The 23,172-nt window shown below is 46.8% G+C and overlaps 1 protein-coding gene across 2 annotated transcripts in view; it reads left to right on the plus strand.

Annotated features, from left to right (window-relative positions):
• The first annotated feature begins 660 nt into the window (after nucleotides 1-660).
• Nucleotides 661-23,172, plus strand: part of ACSF2 (acyl-CoA synthetase family member 2) — a 35,851-nt gene continuing 13,339 nt past the window's right edge. Inside the window, exon 1 of one of the 2 annotated variants that reach the window (XR_006603700.1) lies at nucleotides 661-894. Coding sequence is in view for 1 of the 2 variants with exons in the window: in XM_004764831.3 (XP_004764888.2) it covers nucleotides 767-894 (128 nt within the window). In the remaining variant the exon portion in view is untranslated. The remainder of the gene's footprint in view (nucleotides 895-23,172) is intronic. The other variant, XM_004764831.3, reaches the window with a different exon arrangement.

Here is a 23,172-nt window from a genome sequence, read left to right on the forward strand (position 1 = left end):
CGGCGCGGAGTTGTGCCCTAGGCCTGAAAGAGCCAGGCGGATGGGGGATGAGAAGCACGGGTTCCAGTCACTGATGCCACCCTACATGGTGCACTGCGGGGGGTCAAGGCCGCCCCAGGAGAGACGCGGGTACCAACTGGTGTCCCGTTAGCTGACTTCGGGCCCCGGAAGGGGCTGGCCCAACGCACTCTTCCCCAGCCACTGCAAACCCTCCGCTCCAGCTGGCACGCCTCGGGGGTGTGGTGTGTGTGTGTGTGTGTGTGTAGGGGGGTGCTTCGCGGCTCCCTTGGCCTCTGACTCCCAACTCCGGGAGGGGGGAGGCAGCCCAGGACCCGCGCGCTAAACGGGACTCTGGGGATGGACGCGCCCCGGCCTCTTCTCCCCGCCCGCACTCACGGCCCGCGGGCTCCCCTTCTGCGAAATCAACAAGCTCTTGCGCCCCCAAACCTAGGCCTCTAGTGGTCGGGAGGGGAGCCGGCCACAGCCAGAGGCCTTCGGATCCGGAGAGAAACATCTTCGAGGTGGGAGAGGACGGCCTCGGGTCCCAGGAGAAGGTGGCCCCGAGCCTAGCCACTTCCTCCACGTCTCGCCCCGCCTCGCCCCGCCCCGCCCCGCGGGACTCAGCCTCCGCACCCTATAGGCAGAGGCGACCCTCCCCGCCTCCCCGCCCGCTCAGCGCTCGCCCCGCCTCGGCTTTACTTTAAAAGTAAGCCGCCTCGGCTTTTACTTTAAAAGTTTCCTGGGGCCGGGACGCGCGTAAAGAGCCATGGCCATCTACGTCGGGATGCTGCGCCTCGCGAGGCTGTGCGCCAGGAGCCCGGGGGTGCTGGGGACCCGCGCTATCCTCGCCGGCTGTGGGCAGGAAGCGAGACTGCAGGCCGTCCGCCCCCTCAGGTACGCGGCCCGCCTCCCCCCCTCCCCCGCGGGAGGGAGTTTAGGGGGTCCTGCAGAGCTTCCCTGGGGGCCAATCCCACTCTGGTTGGGAAGCCCGAGGCTGCAGCACCTCTGGATGGCACGCGCTGGGGAGCAGGTACCCCGCACCCAGCGCCTAGGCAACAGGAAATGCTGGCCTGGCTCGCGCGGACTGGGGCTGCAGCTGGTGGCTGGCAATGACCCTGCACGGACTCCGGGTTCTGGTCCAGGACGCTTGGTTCTTTCCATGCATGATGAGCACACCGAGGGCCAGGAGCCTGGGCCTTCGGAGGTCTAGCCTGAGGAAAAGGGGCAGGGGCAAGCCTCTGTCTTCAGAACACTGCCTCTGAGCTGGACCGCCCTTCAGGGATAAACATGGGGATCTTTGGCCAGTCTTGGCAGTCCGCTAAGCTCAGCGGTCTCCCCTCTCTTCTTTAGGTGCTGAGAACATTGCTTTTGCACCTTGCTACTTGCTAGACCTGTTCTCTTCTGTCCTCAGAGCAAAATGGTGGGATGGGGGCTAGCAGGTGCCCATTGCCCCTGGCTTCACTGCCCCCCAGCAGTGTAATAAGTAGTGCTCTCTTCTTTTAAGACTGCAAGTGTGAACGTGTGTTGGTTGTTTAAGCAGATCTGGGCTCCTACTGATGGTATCACTGGTGGTTATCTTCAGCAACCGGATGGGAGAGGCCTGAACACCACTGAATGGGCCCTGGCACCAGATGGGCCAGGAACTAAGTTGGAGGGGGTTGGGGGGACAAAAGGGCTTCTTCTCTGGGAGAACTGTTTGGTTAACAAAAATAGGATGGGGGGTGCGGATTGGAGGAAGGTGCAAATTCCTCTTTTGGCTAAAACTCTAAGATCACAGTGTTTTGAACTTGCTGGTTCCTGGTAACTAGAAAGCACACAGTGCTTTAAGATGGCTACACCTAGTTTTCTGGGAAAACCCTGTGGCTCAAGGCTGGTCAGGAGATGCATTTGTGATGAAGACAGGTGGGTTTTGGGATGCCTGAGTTGCTCAGTCAGTTAAGCATCTGCCTTTGGCACAGGTCAGGGTCCCAGGGCTCTAGGATCGAGACCCCTATCGGGCTCCTTGCTCAGCAGGGAGCCTGCTTCTCCCTCCTGCTGTGTGCTCTCTCTCTCTCTCTCTGAAAAATAAATAAAATCTTAAAAAAAAAAAAAAAAAAAAAGACAGCTGGGTCTTCTCACCATGCCTCCCTAGGCAAATTCCACTATCAGTCCCCCAAGCCTCCAAGCCCCACCTCTGGACCGCTCAGTGAGAGCCTTCTTACAACATGAGGACCCCAAGGAAAGTTCCTCCTAAAAGCATACATGTTTCATGATGCTAAATGAGGCCCCTTCTGGTCACACAGCAAAACTCTTGACCTTTGACATTTTTGTGCATAAACACCAGAACCCTTACCTGGTACAGGCCTACAATCTCAGGGTACAGGCACCAAGCCTTAAAGAAATTCTGCCTCTGCAACAGGAGGAGATCCACTTGTCCAGAGAGAGAAGGTTTCCTGAGCATTTGGCCTAATTTGTTCCCATCCCTTCCATGTGCTTGTACCCTTTTCTATTGACTATGGTGATCTGGCCTGATATCACTCCCTCTTTCCCCTTCAGAAACCCTCCAGAGTCTCAAGCAGTCAACCCTGAGCACATAGGTCATGTCAAACACCTGGTAGGTACTATGGAGATAGGAGCCAAGGAACCCAGTCTTCCAGAGACGTGCAGCCTAGTGGGGGGAAAAGATAAGTCCGGTGACCACTACTCAGTGTTCCAAGAGTAATGGTATGGACAGGTCCTGGACTTATGCTCTCTGCTTTTTCTGATCTAGTCACACATGAAGCCTGCTTTCCTGCTACCCAACCCTCCCCCCATCCCAGACCTATTGCTTATCTGCTTCTCACATTCCCCAGTTTTCCCTGTTAGGAAAGAGCAAGAACTTTGCAGCCAGACTGCCTGGGGTTACAGCCCTGGCTTCTCCACCTACCCACTGTGTGACCTTGAGTGCATTGCCTAACTAACCTCTGGGCCTGGTGACTTTGTCATCAACGCTACCTACTTGCTGGATTGATGACATTTTGCTTTGCTCAGCCTTTCCTTTGGGGCAGGTCTGATCCCTGAGACCTTCAAATGGCATCTGGCTAGGAATTCCAACGGATTTAAAAGTAGGAGAGGGGAGGTTCGATCAGTTAAATGTCGAACTCCTGATTTCGGCCCAGGTCATGATGCCAGACCAGGATCCAGGGATCGAGTTTCACATTGGGCTCCTTGCTCAGTGGAGAGCCTGCTTCTCCCTCTGCCTGCTGCTCCCCCTGCTGTGTTCTCTCTCTCTCTCTCTCTCTGACAAATAAGTAAATAAATAAAGCTTAAAAAAAAAAAAAAAAAAAGTAGGAGAGAAGCCCCCTTTCAGTGGCTTCTTTCTTCCTTGTACTGTGTTCTTCCTTTTATCTAACTGCCCAGAAGGTAGCCTGTGCCCAGCCACAAGTCCAAACCTTGGACCTGCCAAACAGTCCCCTCTCCATCAAAACTGGGGTTGTTCCAACTCTTTCCCCTGGAAGGAAAGAAGAAGCTATCTTATTGTTCTGCAGATCTCCTGAACCACCAGCTCCTTCCTCTTGTCCACACATCCCCTTCCCCAAGGAAATGGGTGGGCTAGTCTGGGGGCTTCAGGGAGCCTTGGAGATAAAGATTCCTTGATGAACTTGAGATGAACAGGCTTCCTCCAGGCCTCTGAAGCTGGCCTGGGGCTGCCTCACATTTGCATTTGGGGTATGGATGCACTTGGAGCCGAGAAAGACAGAAAGAACATTGGCTTAAGCCTTTCAGAGTTAGGAATGATGATCAGAGCTGGGGCTCCGGTGACTCCATGCTAATGGTAGGTCAGAAGGGTAAGTGAACTTCACGGACTACCCCTTAGGGGAATGGCTGTACAGGTGGGACCAGTATTAGAAATTATTAAATGCTCTCCCTATGTGAAGGGATTGTATTAAGTCAGGAAGCATTTTGGTTGGAAACCGTCATTGTTACCAAAAAAGAGACTCTTCCCATAACTCCCCAAAGATGAGTAACAAGTGAGCTGGTAATGATTTACACTTGACACCAGAGATCCTCCAGTTTAAATGTAACAATAAAAAATAAACTATAAACTTAGACTTTGTAACCAGTGAATGGTACATATAAGTTTGGTTACCTTTTCCTACCTCTCATGCAATAGATGGCTGTGTACTCTGGAGATTGCAGACCGGTATAAAGATCAATGACCTTGTTTTCACTGAGTTCTTTGCTAAAATGGATCTACAGGGGAAGACCATAGACCCCCCGAAACAAGGCAGAAAGGGTGCTGTTCCTTGGAGGATGGCAATGAAAGCAAGGAAGAATCCAATTGGTGGGAATGGGACTGGGAGAGACTTGCTGCTGAGGCTAGAGTTTGAAGCTGATCCCTCCAATAATAGGGCTGTAGTCTGAAGTGTGAAGCCCATATCCTTGCATGAAATTTTGTCTATGCTTGAACTCTTCTGAATCCTGGGTATCAAGCCCTCCCAACCTCCCCCGCATTCTTTAGTTTTTTAAAAAATATTTTAAAATTTTAAAAATAAAATATTTTAAATAATAAATATTTATTATATATTTATCATTAAATATTAAATTATTGAATGTTTATAAATATTTTTAAAAAATATTTTATTTAGGGGCACTTGGGTGGCTCAGTTATTAAGCATCTGCCTTCAGCTCAGGTCATGATCCTAGGCTCTTAGGATTGAGCCCCGCATTGGGCTCCCTGTTCGCCAGGAAGCCTGCTTCTTCCTCTCCCCCTCCCCCTGCTTGTGTTCTGTCTCTCGCGCTGTCTCTCTCTCTCTCTCTCTCTGCCAAATAAATAAATAAAGTCTTTTAAAAATATTTCATTTACTTATTTGAGAAGAGAGAGAGTGAGCACGTACAAGGGGAGGGTCAGAGGAAGAGGACGGAGAGGACTCTCTGCTGAGCAGGGAACCCCACAGGACCCTGGGATGGGGACCTAAGCCAAAGGCAGCCGATTAACCAACTGAGCCACGCAGGTGCCCCCACATTCTTTAATTTATTCAATCTATAGGCAGAAACGTTGAAGCCAGGCAGATCTGGGTTCAAATGAACCATTTTAGCTGGTTGCTTTGGGACTAAGTTGAACTTGGCCTTTCCCATATGTGAATAATGTTGTTTGAGAGTTAAATAATGTCACATTAAGACACTTTTAAACTCACAGCCTAGTGCTAAAGAGATTGTCAACACACTGCAGTGGTGAGCTGTATACAGGAAATGCTTTCTAACCATGGGTTTGTGCATTCCTATAACGACATCAAGGCCCACAGTTAGGAACTTGGGAGAGTAGGAGGGAGACAGTTCTGGCAAGGTAATTGCCTAAACCAAGCTGGGCTGCTTGGGGTATGTAACATGCCTGTGCTCGCATTTTTTTTGGCTTATCATAATGTTGAGCAAACTAAAGTACAGGATGTAATTTCATTCTTTGAATAGGACTTGCTGGGAGCATGTCCTAATAAATGATAGGTACCAATAATTCTGCCAGTTGTCTCTCCCTTCAAAAATAAACAAGCTCTGTCTCCAGCTTACCAATCCTGTTTTATGAACCCTGTCGGTGCTATTGGTCCGAGTTTCTCCCTGTAGGAACGAGATGACAGGGGAGCAAGGTCCACACCTATACTTTCTAATTCCAAATGGCTTTAGGCAATTCACTCAATCTCTCTGTCCCTTGGCTAGTTGGTAAAATAGCCACTTAGACAAGAAACACTCTACATTTCTGTAGACTTTCTGTGATTCCTAAGGAGCCTGGGCTTTGGGCCCGATCCCCTAATTCAGGAGCACTGCGGTTGAAGTATGAAGTCTTCCCACTCACGTGAAGTCTTGCTTGTGTGGAACCCTAATGAACTTCTTGCAACTTCCTGACATTCTTTGATTCTCTCTAGTCCTCCAAGGGAACAAAAAACATTGAGGGTTTTGTCTCTAGAAAGCTAAGGTCAGAAGCTAACCTCCTCTGTACCTTCGTGATCCCGTCAAGGAGCAAGTGTTCTGAGTCAGCCCAAATCCCTTCCCCGGGGGCTCTGTTAGAGTAACCCAAGAGAAGACCCACAGTGTCGATGCCTTGCAACCCCCAAGGACTTCAGGCTTTCAGAAACAGCTTCCTGAGTTTGCTAGACTCGAATAATAATTTCCAATCCTTCGTTATAGGATGACTTGCTCACCTCTTTACTGTAGCTCGTATCACTCTACAGTTTTTTGTAGCCCCTTGTAGGCTATCGGCTCCTTCAGGAAGGTTATGTTGGGTGGTAAAAAGATCATGGGACTGGGGCTCAGTGGGTTAAAGCCTCTGCCTTCGGCTCAGGTCATGATCCCAGGGTCGTGGGATCGAGTCCCGCATCAGGCTCTTTGCTCAGTGGGGAGCCTGCTTCTCTCTCTGCCTCTGCCTGCCTCTCTGCCTGCTCTCTCTCTCTCCCCAGCGTCCTGGGATGGAGCCACATCGGGCTATCTCCTCGGCGGGGAGCCTGCTTCCCTTCCTCTCTCTCTGCCTGCCTCTCCGCCTACTTGTGATCTCTCTCTGTCAAGTAAATAAATAAAATATTTTTTAAAAAATCATGGGACTTTATAACATAATCACAATGCATGAATCTTGAGAGTACAGTTTGGTGCATTTTTACACAATTGTATACTCAGCACCCCAAGAGCTAGAACCCAGCGTTCACCCTAAAGCAGTGTTCTTCATTGGGGAGGGTATGTGCTATGATGAGTGCTGTGAAGTGTGTAAACCTGACAATTCAGAGACCTGTACCCCTGGGGCTTATAATACATTATATGTTAATTAAAATAAATTAAAAAAAAACAGTAAAGCAGTGTTATTCAATAGAGACATAGCGTGAGCCTCACATGCAATTGTAAGTTTTCTAGTAGCCATATTAAGAAGGTAATAAGAAATAGGTGACATTGGGGTGCCTGGGTGGCTCAGTGGGTTAAAGCCTCTGCTGGGATCGAGCCCCGAATCGGGCTGTCTGCTCAGCAGGGAGCCTGCTTCCTCCTCTCTCTGTCTGCCTCTCCGCCTACTTGTGATCTCTGTCTGTCAGATAAATAAATAAAATCTTTAAAAAAAAAAAAAGAAATAGGTGACATTAGTTTTAATGACACATTTTCTTTGACTTAGTATAGTCAAAACATCATTTTAGTGTATGACCAATCTTTTAAAAATTACCAACTGAAGTGTTTTACATTCTTTTTTTTTTTTTAATAAAGTCTTCCAAACCGGGTGTGTATTTATTTATTTTATTTATTTTTTTTTTTAAAGATTTTATTTATTTATTTGACGGAGAGAGATCACAAGCAGATGGAGAAGCAGGCAGAGAGAGAGATAGAGGGAAGCAGGCTCCCCGCTGAGCAGAGAGCCCGACGCGGGACTCGATCCCAGGACCCCGAGATCATGACCCGAGCCGAAGGCAGCGGCTTAATCCACTGAGCCACCCAGGCGCCCCCGGGTGTGTATTTAACACTCACAGAAAACCTTCGTGCAGACTAGCAACATTTCAAGTGCTCCATAACCACACGTGACTAGCGGTTATCCTATAGACAGCACAGGTCTAGAAATTTCTCTCATACCCGTTTCCAGTCAATGCCCTTCCCTAACCAGAGGCCACCACTGTGGTTTTGACTTCTAATCTCCATAGGTTAATTTTGCTGATTCTTGAATCTTAGAGTATATGCTTTTGTGTCTGGCTTCTTTTGCTCAAAAACCAAGGGGTGTCTTGGGGAGGATGGACCCATTAACCTTGACAAAAATTCATGAGAATGTGTGTATTATGCATTGAACCGTTTAGCTTTCCTTGATAACTCTGGGGGAAAGGACATGATCTCACCTTCCCAACATTTTACTTCTTGGGTGTGATGACAGAAAGGCATGTTGAGAAGTGGAGCCCCAGATGCGTCAAGGGTTAACAGTCCCCAATATTATATAATCTAAGGACTTTTTTTAAAGTTAACCTTTTTATTTCGAGGTAAGTCAACATTCACGTGCAGTTGTAAGAAATAATGCAAACAGGAGCACCTGGGTGGCTCAGTGGGTTAAGCCTCTGCCTTTGGTCCAGGTCATGATCTCAGGGTCCTGGGATCGAGCCCCACATCGGGCTCTCTGCTCAGCAGGGAGCCTGCTTCCCCCTCTCTCTCTGCCTGACTCTCTGCCTACTTGTGATCTCTCCCTCTCTGTCAAATAAATAAATAAAATCTTTAAAAAGAAAGAAAGAGGGGCGCCTGGGTGGCTCAGTTGGTTAAGCCACTGCTTTTGGCTCGGGTCATGATCCCAGGGTCGTGGGATCGAGTCCCGCATCAGGCTCTTTGCTCAGTGGGGAGCCTGCTTCTCTCTCTGCCTCTGCCTGCCTCTCTGCCTGCTTGTGCTCTCTCTCTCTCTCTCTCTGATAAATAAATAAAATCTTTAAAAAAATTTTGTTTAGAAAGAAAGAAAGAAAGAACACAAACAGATCCCATATACCCTTTATTTGGTTTCCCTGAATGGTAACCTCTTGCAAAATTAGTACAGTATCAGAAGGGTGCTTCATTTTTCTCTTTCATGACTACACTTAATTCTTTCTCACCTCCAGGTCTTGCTTAACCTCTAACAATCTTCCATGATTTTGAAATTTCAAGATATGGTGTAGACAGAATCATCTTGTATGCTATGTTTTGCAATTGTTTTTTTGTTCTAAGGAATTCTCTGGAAATTCATCCAGGTTTCTTTGCATGTCAATAGTTCCTTTCTTATTATTGCTAACCAGTATTCTTTGATACGGATAACGCAGTTGGCTTACCCATTAGTTCATTGGAAGATACTTGGATTGTTTCCAATGTCTTCATATAAGGCTGCTATAAGCATTTGTGTACAGATTTTTGTGTGAACATAAGCCTTCATTTCCCTGGGAACAGAATTCTTTACTTGGGATCATTGCCCCCAATGTGTAATTGCTGGCTCATATGGTAGTTGCCTATTTTGCTTTTAAAAGAAACTGCCTGTTTTCCAGGATGACTGAACCATTTTATGATCCCACCAACAATGTGTGAGTCATCAACATCCTCGCCAGCATTTGATATTGTCTCTATTTTTTATTTTCGCCATTCTGATAGGTATTTAGTGATACTGTGGTTTTCATGTGAATTACCCTAATGTTGAATGATGTTGACTATCTTTCCATAGGCTTATTTGCCATCTTTGATGAAATGTATCTGCATGTCTTTTACCCATTTTGTAGTTGGATTATTTGGGGTTTTTAACTGTTGAGTTTACAGAGTTCTTTATGTATTCTAAGAACTAGTCCTCTGTCAGATATGTGGTTTGCAAATATTTTCTTCCATTCGGTGCCTTGTCTTTTTACCCTCTTAAGAGGGTTGTACAGAGCAAAAAGTTTTCATTTTTACAAGGCCTGGTTACCAATTTTACAGACCACGTTTGTGGTGTCAAGTCTAAAAAATTTTTCCTAGCCCTAGGAAATGAACCCCAAATGAACATAGCCCTAGATCCTAAAGATTTTTTTTTTTTAAAGGTATTATTTATTTATTTGACAGATCACAAGTAGGCAGAGAGGCAGGCAGAGAGAGACAGGAGGAGGAAGCAGGCTCCCTGCTGAGCAGAGAGCCCGATGCGGGACTCGATCCCAGGACTCTGAGATCATGACCTGAGCCGAAGGCAGCGGCTTAACCCACTGAGCCACCCAGGCGCCCCGATCCTAAAGATTTTTCTCCCATGTTTTTTTCTCAGTATTTTGTAGCTTTGTGTTTTACATGCAAGACTGATCTATTTTGAGGGTTGTTTCTTTTTCCTAAAAGAGACTTGAATTGAAATTTCTTTTTAAAACATCAGTCATTCTGGGCCATCAATTAAGAAAATGACCATTCAGTAGTGTTCTAGTTTGGATTTCACTTGTCACTCAGCACCTTCATTTCCTTGGACAATAGCTGTATGTTGTCACTGGTATCAATGTGTCACCCGCCTCTGCAGGTACCTGAAAATTATGACTTTATTTCAGAACAGACAACGGTTACAACGGTTCAAAGTTGTCCTCTCCTGCCCAAGCATGAGCCAACTCTACTCCCATGTCAAGTGCCCCTCCCAGGTCAACCAGCAGCCTAGTGTCTTTGTGTAACTTAGGGAGAGGAGAGGACACAGCCCCATGGGGTGTGCATCAGTGAGCGGCCCGGGAAGCTGGAAGAATGGTGTGTCGGATAGTGAGGATATGAATCTTGGTGTGCAAGGAGGATGAAAGAGGAGAACCAGCCTCTCCTTCACCACGAACTTGGCATTGCACTGGCCCATGTACCTACAACTGTATCTCATACAAGACAGAATGTGTTGACTGAGGACAGAGGCTTGCTGTGGGTACCGCACATGAACTTCAGAGACAGACTGGGTTTTCTCATCATGTAAATGTTGGTCTTGCCCTGGCCTTTCCCATGATGGGACCAGTGCATCTCCCGCTGTCCATGCCCGGAAGATGTTCCATCTTTTGAACGTTTTAGGTGCCCTTCTTGGGAGTTCACCAACCCTCTTGTATTTTCCTTCATGAATATTTCATATGGAAGAGAAAATTAACCATAATCACATGACCAAAAAACGAACACCAAAGAACCTATCACCCCAAATGAACATAGAGCCATACTTGTTACAGAAAATTGTGCATAAAAGAAATAAAACACGGATCAAGTTCAAGTCCCTTTTATAGCCATCCTGTAACCCACCTCTTCACCGAGAGCCAGTGGCAGGATTGAATGCATGTTGTGTCTGAGTGCATTTTTTTGTTTTTCATATGTCTCTGTTCCATAAACAGTATATTCTATCATTCGGAAGGCACCTCAAATCACACCAAGCAAATAATAAGTACTTCTGCTTTTCCAATTTTTGTTTTCATAAACAATACTTGGGCTTTCATAATCTCAGCACAAGTTGTACCAGAATGCCCTTCCCCTTTTGTCTCAACAGTGTGTTTTAAAGATCTATTTACACGGACACTGTAGATCTGGATTATTCCTGTTCCATTATATAACTATGTCTCCAGCAGCACAATTTAACCCAGCACAATTGGTGAGTTAAAGGGTTGAATTTCCAGCTTATCTGGAAATTGCCCTGGAGAGGATGTGCGCTGCTGTGACTACCAGTAGCAACCCAGAGTCCCATGTCCCAAAGTCCTCAAAAATGCTTAGTGTCACTGAATGAACACAGGAATTTTTTGTTACTCTGGTAGGGGCCAAAGTGTATCTCACTGTAGGCTGAATGGACATTTCCCTGATTAGCCGTGAGACTGGGCTCTTCTGAAATGTCTTCTGTGAATTTTCTGTTCATATTCTTTGCCCGTTTATTATGTTAGATTACTTGTCCTTATTGCCTCATGAGTTTGTTTGCTTTAAATACAAGCTGAATACTAATCCCTGGTCTCTTACGTATCAGATGAAATTTTAAACCCGGGCAGCTGCTTGTCTTTTAGCTTTGTGGATGGTTTATGTTTTTCTTAGGGCCCCGGGGACCAGCCTGGCATCAAAGCTTGTAGAGGGGGGAAGGGCAGAGGCCAGTCCATGACTTGGAACAAAAATAGGCTCTTGCTTTCAATTTCGTTTCTAAAGCCTTCTTGCTGGTAGCTGACATGGCACCTTGCCCAGGAGAGCAGTGGTCTGCCTCAGCATGGGGTGTGTTCCCACAGTTCCCAGGAGCCCTCATATCTAGTTACCCTCCCTGCTTCGTGGTTTCTGAAAGGATTAAGAGCTTTGCCCAGGGTAATCTGGGTCATTCCAGCACCCAGAAAGGACAAGATTCACCTGCAAGCCTTTTGTTCCGGTGTCAAGCACCTCCTTCCAGCAGGTAATATGTAACAGGAGGTGGAAGAATTTCTTCCCCAAGGAGAGCCTGCAGACGTGTTTGCCTAGGTGGCCTGATTGAGCCTGCCTCCCTTGACTCCTCTGGGGTGGGACTGTGTGATCCTTGGCACGTATGGTGGCCTCTGGCCTGGACTTTAGTTGCCAACCCCAGAATGTCCAGAATGCCACGGGAGCTCCCCAAACCAGCCAGCTCCTATATTCTGTCTAGATCCCCTGCAAAGCCAGGCTAAACCGGGCAGGACCAAGGCTGGGGCACAAGGCTTTCCAGCCTGGTGACATCAGGAAACTGGCTAGGCAGTTACGGGGCCCACAGGTGGTTGGCACCAGGATGAGGGAGCTAGAACATGAGAACAGGACAGTGAGATCAGAGGCTGTGAAGGCGAATCAGTTTCCACAAGTAAATCTCAGAAAAGGACCAGGGTGTGCTGGAGGTCTGGGGGGTGGGGGTTCAGTGGGGCTATTTCTCCAGGGGGCACTTAGAAGGCCCCCTGGTTTGCGGCTCCAGACCCCATAGGGCCTCCGGGGGAGGTTGTGGAAGGGCTGCAGTTTAAAGAGAAACACACACAGAAAGGGGTCCAGGGGTGACCCCCACCAGATGTGGAACCATAAGGAAATAAACCTCTTGCTTCTTCATTCATAAAAAATGAAGAGGGGTGCCCAGGTGGCTCAGTCGGTTGGGTGTCTCCCGTCGGCTCAGGTCCTGATCCCAGGGTTCTGGGATCAAGCCCCGAATGGGGCTTCTTGCTCAGTGGGGAGCCTGCTTCTCCCTCTCCGTCTGCCTGCCTCTTCCCCTGCTTGTGCCCTCTCTCTCTCTCTCTCTCTGTCAAATAAATAAATAAAATCTTAAAAAATAAATACATAAATAAAATTTTAAAAGAACAGTCCTTGTATAGATGATCCAAGACCGATGATCATAGAACAAACACGTACGTGGAAGCTCTCTTTAAGCCGTGAGTTTCACTTTGTATATTCTGGAAGCCTTGGGAAGTCCGGGGTTTGAATCCCAGCTTGGCTACTTATTGGCATTTCTTTGAGCTTCATTCCCAAATGAAGGTAGGTGTGTATCTTGGTCAGGGAGTGGCTATGAAGATCACAAGAGATCCTAAGAATGGAGTCTTTAGGAGAGAACAGACATGAGGACACATCGGTAAATGTCAATTCTCATTATTCTGAAATGCGCTGTTTTACCTAAAATGTATTAGACATTTTCCATCTCGTTAAATACAGAGAGTGTCTTCATTATTTTTAATGGCATAGGGTTCTTTTGTACAGATGCTCTGTATTTACTTATCTAATTCCTTACTTAAAAAATAAAGTGTTTTGGGACGCGTGGGTGGCTCAGTGGGTTAAGCAGCTGCCTTCGGCTCGGGTCATGATCCCAGCGTCCTGGGATCGAGTCCCACATTGGGCTCCTTGCTAAGCAGGGAGCCTGCTTCTCCCTCTGCCTCTGCTGCCATTCTGTCTGCCTGTGCTCGCTCTCTCCCCCTCTCTCTCTCTGATAATTAAATAAAATCTTTAAAAAAATAATGAATAAAGTGTTTTTTCTCAATTATTTGCTAAGTAGCAATTAACATCCTTATTCATACCTTGAGGCATTCATGTGTTTTATTCGTTGCTTGTTTTTTAGGATAGCATGACTGGCCAAAGGATTTGCGTATTCAAATGACAGATATTACTAAATCAGAAGGGATCCAGATATGAGGGTTCTGAAGCTAATATAATTTGAGCTGCCGTCTTTTAAAAAAAAAAAAAAAAAGACAAAATTACATAACTCAAATTTAATGCAAATTGGATATTAACGTGAGAAAACAATTTGGCACGCATGAATTCCTGGGACTTTGAAGATTCAGGCCCTTTTCTATTGAGATTTCTTTCTGCAGTTTGGCAGAAATGCTGACATATCAACACTTCTTGGTTTGTCATTAACCTCCCTTTTTAATTCCCAGGAAGTCCCAGCTCTAGGTGGTAGGGGAGGGGTCCCCTGGAACATAAGGAGTATTACAGCTTCTGTCCTCACTGCCCTTTAAAAATCTTTTGCTGGGGCACCTGGATAGCGCAGTCGTTAAGCATCTGCCTTCTGCTCAGGTTGTGATCCGAGGGTCCTGGGATCCAGCCCCGCATCAGGCTCCCTGCTCAGTGGGAACCCTGCTTCTCCCTCTCCCACTCCCCCTGCTGTGTTCCCTCTCTTGCTCTCTCTCTCTCTCTGTGTCAAATAAATAAATAAATAAAATCTTTTTAAAAAATAAAGTCAAAATCTTGTGCCAGTTTTACACCCTGGCCCATTTCTTCACATCCTTGCCAATCTGTATTAATCAGTCATTCTTGTTTTTGTGTCGGAATTAAGAGTCATGTTTCTGATCTTCTCTAGTTAGGGAGCTTTTGTTGAGCATTACTGAGGACAGCGCTATAATCCGTGGGCTCTGTGCTGAGTTCATCCGCTTGTTATCCCGGGATAAACTAGTGGACTGGCTGCTCAGAGCCAAGGACACCACAGACTGGCCCCTGCGGCGGGGACGGCCTCTCATTTAACTGAAACTGCTCTGCAGGACGGCCTCCCTGTCCTCTTTGACAAGAATACCTGTCATGGAATTTTGAAATGAGACTCAGACTCCTCTGGAAAGACAGCAGTCTCTGGTTTGGGCAGAGGATTGGTGATTTGTTCTATTTTGCCCTGTAATGACTTCTCATTTATTCCAGAATCAGACAGAATTCTGAATTACTTTCAATATACACGTGATTTTGGAATAACAGCTTTTGGAGCCTGGTGGTATAATAATCCAGATGAATGACCAAAAAGATTGAATTTAGAATACCAGCTGCTGAAGTGGCAAAGAGTAGGTCTCTCCCTCCCTCCCCACCCTTTCTCTCCCTGCAAATACACACACGCGGTACACACACCACACACACAGGCACCGCACACACACACCACACACCAGACATACACACACACCAAACACCCAAACCACACACCACACACACATGCATATACACCACACACAGGCACCACACACATATACCACAACACCAGACACACACACCACACACCAGACACACATACCACACACCACACACACATGCACATATACCACATGCACAGGCACCACACACATACATCACACACCAGACACATACAACATACACCAAACACATATACCACACACACATGCACACACACCACACACAAGCACCACATGCACACACAAGCACACACACCACACACAAGCACCACATGCGAGATGATACACACACCACACAAACACAGACACCAGACACACCATACCACACATACACCACACACCACACACATGCCACACCACTCACACCACACCCCCCCACACACACCACATATATGCACCAGACACACACACCACACACCCAAGCACCATACACACACCACACACTAGACACACACCTACCACACATCCCATAGTTTTTTTGCCACCCCTTGAAAATAAGTTGCAGACATTACAATATCAATATTTTCCACTTTTCTTGATCTCTTGGGAAACAAATGCCTCATGGTTGTTCTTCTCTGATTGTTCTTCAATCAGAGGAGACATCTTTCCTGATGCTTATCTGCCACGCGTCATCCTTCTTCCTTGACTGTGTGGCAGGTCTGTGTTTCACGTGTCAGTGCCGCTCGGTCTGTTTTTGTGGAAAGTTCTCCGTGATCGAATGATGAGGCCCTGTTAATTAACTTGCACTGCAGCATTTTGAACATTTGCTTAACCTCGCCCTCAATTTTCTCCACTTGTAAGACAAGGACAAAAGTGCTGAGGAGGATTTCCCTGAGGAAACCGGCAGGCGAGCCTTGCAAGGCGGGGTGTTGCTGTGCTCTTTCTGCCTTCAGGTCACATACCCTGTGGGACATTTACCCGGCGCTGCCCTTCCCCACTGACGATGCCCATCTTTTTCATAAATCAGAATCACCACACTCCTGACTTGTCTTAAAAATCTCTACAGAGGGGCGCCTGGGTGGCTCAGTGGGTTAAACCCTCTGCCTTTGGCTCAGGTCATGATCTCAGGGTCCTGGGATGGAGCTGCGCATGGGGCTCTCTGCTTAGGAGGGAGCCTGCTTCTCTCCCTCTCTCTGCCTACTTGTGATCTCTGTCTGTCAAATAAATAAATAAAACCTTAAAAAAAAATCTCTACAGATATTCCCTCCCCCTTTTTTTTAAAGATTTATTTATTCAGGGGCACCTTGATGGCTCAGTGGGTTAAAGCCTCTGCCTTTGGCTCAGGTCATGACCCCGGGGTCCTGGGATCGAGCCCCACATTGGGCTCTTCACTCAGCAGGGAGCCTGTTTCCCCCTCTCTCTCTGCCAACTTGTGATCTCTGTCAAATAAATAAATAAAATCTTTAATTAAAAAAAAAGATTTATTCATTCATTTGAGAGAGAGAGACACAGAGAGCACGAACAGGGAGGAGAGGCAGAGGGAGAGCGAGAAGCAGACTCTCTGCTGACCTGGCAGCCTTTCTTGGGACCCAATCCCACCACCTGGAGGTCATGACCTGAGCTGGAGGCAGAGGTTAACCATCTGATCCTCCAGGCGCCCCCCACAGACATTCCTAGAAATGACATTGTAAAGCAGATGGGTATCCAGTGGTTCTGGTTTCCCTCTGGGGCCATATTCCAATTGGGGGCAACCTTCTGGACCACGGCCTTGCGTCCAGTAAGCCATATTCTGAACAACAAGCAATGCCATGTGCTGCTCTGTGCTCCTGAACAGGTGCAGGGCGGGGGCGGTGCACATCCATGTATGAGACGGGTTGGTTGGGCCAATAGTCACAGTGTCCCGTGAATGGTACAAAGGACATACACACTGCTTTCCCATCTGCCAGCGTTCTCAGGAAGGAAAACCCTGCTGCATTCAGAAAGGAGATTCTTTCTTTCTTTGAGTAATTTCTAGAACAGAGATCACCAACAGATGTGTCTGCTAGGCTTGCCCAGCATGAGTTATCAAGGGATGGATGGATTTTGCACAGAAGTGACACAGGCTGTTTTTACTTTTTGTGACAAAGTGGCAAATAGAGGACACAATCTGTCACTGAATGTAGTTTATGAATTATGAGTGAAGCAACACTAGCTTAAGCCGTAGGAGAGTTTTCTTTTAAACTCTGTACCGAAGTACACCGTGGGTTTATAAAGGGAACATAGGTTAAGTGCTTCCTTGGTGACTTTTTGATTAAATATACACGCCCATATAGCCAGTACCCAGATGGCCACTCTCCTGATCTCCATCACCGCAGATTACTTTTGACTGTTTTGTACGTAGAAATGGAATCCTATGGTATATACCTTTTCTATCAGGTTCCTTTAACGTTTTTTTTTATGAGTTTCTTTCATGTTGTTGGGTATAGTCATGGTACATTTGCTGTCGCTATTGTATAACCCTGTCCTACTGTGGATGGGTTGGGCGGTTTCCATATTGGAGATAACACAAAAATCCTCGTACCCGTCTTTTGGTGAGCGCATGTCTGAATTCTGTTGGGTATATGCTTCAGAGTGGAATTATTCACATTGTTTTTTTAGTGTTCAATTCAGTAGTTTTTAGTGCAGTCACAGGTATGTGCAAGAATCACCACAGTCAGTTTTAGAACATTTTCCTCACCTCAAAGAGAAACCCCATACCGTTAGCTGTCACCTCTGTATCCTTCCTTCCCCTCAGCCCTCAGCAATCATGTAATCTACTTTCTGTCTCTATAGATTTGCCTTTCTCAACATTTCATATGCATGCAATTTTTACCATATGTGGCTTTCTGTGTCTGGCTTCTTTTGCTTATAATATCTTCAGGGTTTATCCATGTCGTAGTGGGTATTACTCCTTCATTTCCCTTTCAGGGCCAAATAATATTTCACTGAATGATCGTCCCTATTTTGTTTATCCATTCCTCTGTTGCTGGAACCACTAGGTTATTTTCACCTTTGGCTGTTTTGTGAATAGAATTGCTATGAACGAGGCGCCTGGGTGGCTCAGTGGGTTAAAGCCTCTGCCTTCAGCTCAGGTCCTGGGATTGAGCCCAGGCTCTCTGCTCAGCAGGGAGCCTGCTTCCCCCTCTCCCTCTGCCTGCTTCTCTGCCTACTTGTGATCTCTGTCTGTCAAATAAATAAATAAAATCTTTTTAAAAAAAAAAAAAGGATTGCTACGAACATTTATGCACAAGTCTGAATTTGAGCACCTGTTTTCAATTTTGGGGGGTCAACACCTAGGAGCAGAATTGCTGGGTCATAAACTCTATGTTTAACTTTTTGGAGAAAAACCAAACTGGTTTCCACATTGGCTGTGCCATTTTACATTCCCCCTGGTGATACCCAGGGGTTCCAGTTTCTGTACATGCTCACCAGCACTTGTTATTTTATTTTTTGATTTTGTTTTTTTTTTTGTTTTTTGTTTTTTGTTTTTTTTATTCTAACCTTTCAAGTGTGTGTAATCTGGTAGCTCACCATTCCTTTTGTTTGTATTTCATGTGCTTGTGGACCTTATATCTTCTTTGGAAAAATGTCTATTCAGTGTTTCACTCATTTGTTAATGGGTCGTTATGTGCATTATTTATAATTCACGCATTTGGTGATTCCACTGAGTACCTCTTACATTCCAGGCACTGTGAGTCACTGGGGATAGAACCGTGGATATTTTAGTTGCTAACAATAAAACATCAGAGAATTCTTAAAAAACAAACAAACAAAAAAACAAAAAAACCCAAACCCTTGTTTCCTGGCAGCAGATGTGCCCCTGAATTCTCAAGTGCCAACTCTCTGAGGGGATCTTTAGGTGGGGTTTCATCTCCAGTTCCTGGCTCCCGCGTATTTATATGTTCTACAATACCCAACCCAAGTAGCTGAAAGCTTCACTAAACATTGAGAGTAGTCTCTCCTTATCCGTGGGGGATACGTTCCAGGAGCCCTGGTGGATGCCTAAAACCACAGCTAGTACTGAAGCCTGTATGTACAAAGCTTTTTCCTATCCATACATACCGATGATGAAGTTTGATTTATAATTTGGACACATAAGAGATTAACAATAACAGAATAATTATAACAATATACTATAATAAAAATTAGGTGAATGTGGTCTCTCTCTCTCAAAATATCTTGTTCTCATTCTCCTATACTCACTCTTCTGTGATGACATGAGACAATAAAATGCCTACGTGATGAGATGAAGTAAGTGAATGACGTCAACATGTGACATAAAGTGGAACTACTGCTGACCGTCTGACTGTCTGACCGTCTGACCTCATATCAGAAGGAGGCTCCTCTGCTTAACCGTGGGGAGCTGCAGAAGAGGGGAGGACTCTTGGACTTTAGTTCTTTGAGTTGGGAACCATAGGAACTGCTAGCTCTCTTCCAACTCCATAAGCTTCCCAGCCAAATTGAAATAATGATAATAATAATAACAAACGAAAACCACTTGTCCCCTAAGCTAATCTCTATTGTCTTTTTCAGAGTTAGGTGGAATGTCTGCCACTTTGTTTAAGAGCAGAAAAAGCAGTGGCTCCCTCCTTTTGCCCAAGGCCTTTGGGGCATGTTTGAGGAAGGAGGGAAGTAGAATCTACTCTGTTTGCCCGTGGGATTTCGAAACAATGGGTGGTTCTCACATCTATGAGCAAAGTGCATTCATCCAAGTTTCTTAAGTCCTTTGGATGAGCCACCTGTGTCTGCTTCAAAGTCCTGCCCTGCTCCAATCCCTGTTTCTTGATGTCAATTAATAAACAGTTGTGGAAAATATAGAATGGAGATTTGACAATCTGGGGGACACGTCCAAAGCCTCAAGTACAGAATTGCCCACGCACTTCTTTCTCCCCGAATTGTGTGGTCCTCGGCTGCAGAACCAGCTACTACCAGCCCGAACAGACCACTTGGCCTCTTTGCACTCCACTTTCTTTACCTGGAGAATGGGAGTTCATGCTTTCCACCTGCCCTTCTTAGGATTTGCCTAGAATATATCAGAGAAACCCACTCTCACCGTGGCTTCAAGGAGATGGGAGTTTTTTTTTTCTGGGAGACAGCCGGCCCATGGCAGCACGGTACGCCTTGCTGTCGACATCAGCTCTGCAATGTCCAAGCTCACCAGGTGGCCCAAGATGGCTGCCATTCTCTTCCTGTCACAGATGATATTCCAGCCAGTGAAGGACAAAGAAAAGATGTCCCTTCCCGGGAAGGAAAGTTGCACATGTACCTCTCTGTAGATCTCCCTGGGCAGACCACCTGTGAGGGAAGCTTGGGAATGCGGTCTGGGGTCCACATAGCCATGGCCAGTTGAACACCCCAAGGGTGCTTTATTAAGGACAAGGGCCTACTGGGGGCCTTTGTCACAGCACCTATCAGAGCTGCCATGAAGATGAGGGATGTAACACACGTGACAACTGAAATGGGCTTCTTTTCTGGTTTTGGTTTTTTTTTTTTTTTTTCAAAGATTTTATTTATTTATTTATTTGACAGAGAGAGAGATCACAAGTAGGCAGAGAGGCAGGCAGAGAGAGAGGAGGAAGCAGGCTCCCTGCTGAGCAGAGAGCCCGATGCGGGACTCGATCCCAGGACCCTGAGATCATGACCTGAGCCGAAGGCAGCGGCTTAATCCACTGAGCCACCCAGGCGCCCTGGTTTTTGTTTTGTTTTGTTTAGCAGGGATTAGAGGGGCGGGGAGAGGTTGTACATAAATCAACTCGTTGACTTACCAGCTAGAATTTCCAGGAGGCTACCGTCTGGTCTGAAATCCATGGTGAATGAGTAGAAACCCAAGTTCCGAACTAAAGAGGATGCCTGGTCACTGTGAGAATAAGAGAAAGCCTGTTGTCAGGCTCTGTTGACAGCAAAGCCATTCAGGTGGCTGAGATTGGCCCTTGGCCTCCTCCTGATCCCAATCCTGGGCTAGGCGAGGCCGCGTGCCAGGACTTCGAGGGTCCTGGTCATAACTGAAAGTGAAAAATGCAGGTATATTAGGATGTGCCAGTTGTAAGCAAATCAAAGCCAATTTATCTTTTTTGCTCATGTATTAGACTGCACGTATAAGCGAAATCATGCAATGTTTGTCTCTCTGCATAACTTAACATCATGTCCTCCAGCTTCATCCTCGTTGTTACAAATGGAATTTGGCTTTTCTTTTCTCCCCAAACTAGCTTAAATTTAAAGAGGGAGTGTATTGTCTTTTGGCAGTGAAAAGTCCAGAGGAAGGTAGACATCCCATGCGGCTAGGCCTGGGGATTCGAAGCCTCACGGTGAAGTCTATGGCTGTGTCTTCCTGTTTCTGTCTCTTTGTGTCTCTCCCTGCTTAACCCTGTGTTCAGTTTGTCCCTAAGCCAGGTTCTCTCCACGTGCTTGTTCTTAGAACCATTGCTTTGGCAAACCCCAAGAAAAAGAGCATGCTTTTTCCCAGTGGGCAAACATGCACACCCTCGACTACATGTGTGTGAGGTAGGGATTTGGGATACACAATCTCTTTTGAGGTGACCACTGAGCGACTATTGGGAATCTGCTCAAAACTCATTAGGTTATCAGCCTGTGGGTGATGGGTGTGGGCCTTACAGGACCACAAAGTCCTGCTGTCTGGGCTGTTTTCTGCCCCAGCTCATCAGCAGGAACCACGTGGCCTAGGTGACTCACGATAACCCTTTTAAACCCGGTGGGGGCAACTGGGTGCTCAGTCAGTTAAACGTCCAACTCTTGATCTCAGCTCTGGTCTTGACCTTGGGGTCATGAGTTCAAGCACCACACTGGGCTCCACCCTAGGCATGGAGCCTACTTTAAAAAAAAAAAGAAAGAAAGAAAGGAGGATGTCTGAGTAGTTCAGTCAGTTAAATGTCTGCCTTCAGCTCAGGTCATGATCCCAGGGCCCTGGGATCGAGTCCCTCGTTGGGCTCCCTGTTCAGTGGGGAGCCTGCTTCTCCTTCTGCCTCTGCCTGCTATTCCCTCTGCATGTACTCTCTCTCTGTGTCAAATAAATAAAGTCTTTTTTTTTAATATTTTATTTATTTATTTGACAGGCAGAGATCACAAGTAGGCTGAGAGGCAGGCAGAGAGAGAGGAGGAAGCAGGCTCCTGCAGGGAGCCTGACTTGGGGCTCGATCCCAGGACCCTGGGATCATGACCTGAGCCAAAGGCAGAGGCCTTAACCCACTGAGCCACCCAGGCGCCCCAATAAAATCTTTTAAAAAATAAAACAAAACAGAAGGACGCCTGGGTGGCTCAGTCTGTTACATGTCCACCTTCAGCTCAGGTCATGATCCCAGGGTCCTGGGATTGAGCTCAGCATCAGGCTCCTTGCTGAGCAGGAAGCCAGCATCTCCCTCTGTCTGCTGCTCCCCCTGCCTGTGCTCCTGCTCTCTTTCTGACCACAAAAAAAAAAAAAAAAAAAAAAAAAAAAAAAAAAAAAAACATTTGAAGGAAGAAAAGATTAGCTAGGTCATTTAGGTAATATCCCCTTTCGGGGCACCTGGGTGTCTCAGTGGTTAAAGCCTCTGCCTTCGGCTCAGGTCATGATCTTAGGGTCCTGGAATCAAGCCCTGAATCAGGCTCCCTGCAGGGTGCCTGCTTCCTCCTCTCTCTCTCTGCCTGCCTCTGTGCCTACTTGTGATCTCTGTCTGTCAAATAAATAAATAAAATCTTTAAAAAAAAAAAAAAGATAATATCCCCTTTCACCTGAGAATAACCAGCGGATCCAGTCCTTAAACTAGTCACAGGTGGGGAAGCTCAGGCCTAGAGAGGAGAATCCCTGTGTCTTTACTTGGATTCCCTAGAGAATGAGAACTATAGGTGGTTTGTAGTGCTGGGAGGCAGAAGTGAGGGAAAGAGACTGAAAGAGAAGCAGGCATAGAGTGTGTTATGGAAGTTGCAGCCAAGGCGACAAGGGCTTTACCCACTAGGACCTCTGAGAAGGTACAGACACCTCCCAGATCTGTTCAGCTGCAGAAGGGGAGAACTGAAGCCCCCCAAAAAGACAGAATCCCAAGGAACTTGTCCCAGTGACAGAAACCACATTTGCTCCATGGTCCATGTCCCATGGAGGTGACATGGGACACCGAAGGTATCTGTGGCAGGTGCCCATCCCGCCAGCAGCATACCTGGGATGAGACCCCTGCCACCCCATCTCTGATCCCAGTCCGGTGGTCACCTACTCCCCACCAAGCTACCAGGGGTGTTCCCACAGTGGAACTCCTCCTCTTCTTCCTGGTCCAAAGTGGCAGTCAGGCTGAGCAGCGTCCCCACCAGTCTGCCTCGTGGCCCGCCTCCTGGAAGAGGGCAGCAGGCTCCTCTCCCATTTAGGAGGAAACCCCATTTTGCTCCTCTCTGCCCTGCATATCTGGTTCTTCCCAGAAATTCTCCCCCACAAGATCCAGGCAGTCAATCAACAGAAGATACACATGGT

Source organism: Mustela putorius, unplaced genomic scaffold (genome assembly GCF_011764305.1).
Source record: "Mustela putorius furo isolate JIRA1106 unplaced genomic scaffold, ASM1176430v1.1 tig00003962_pilon_pilon_pilon, whole genome shotgun sequence".
Taxonomy (NCBI): Eukaryota; Metazoa; Chordata; class Mammalia; order Carnivora; family Mustelidae; genus Mustela; species Mustela putorius.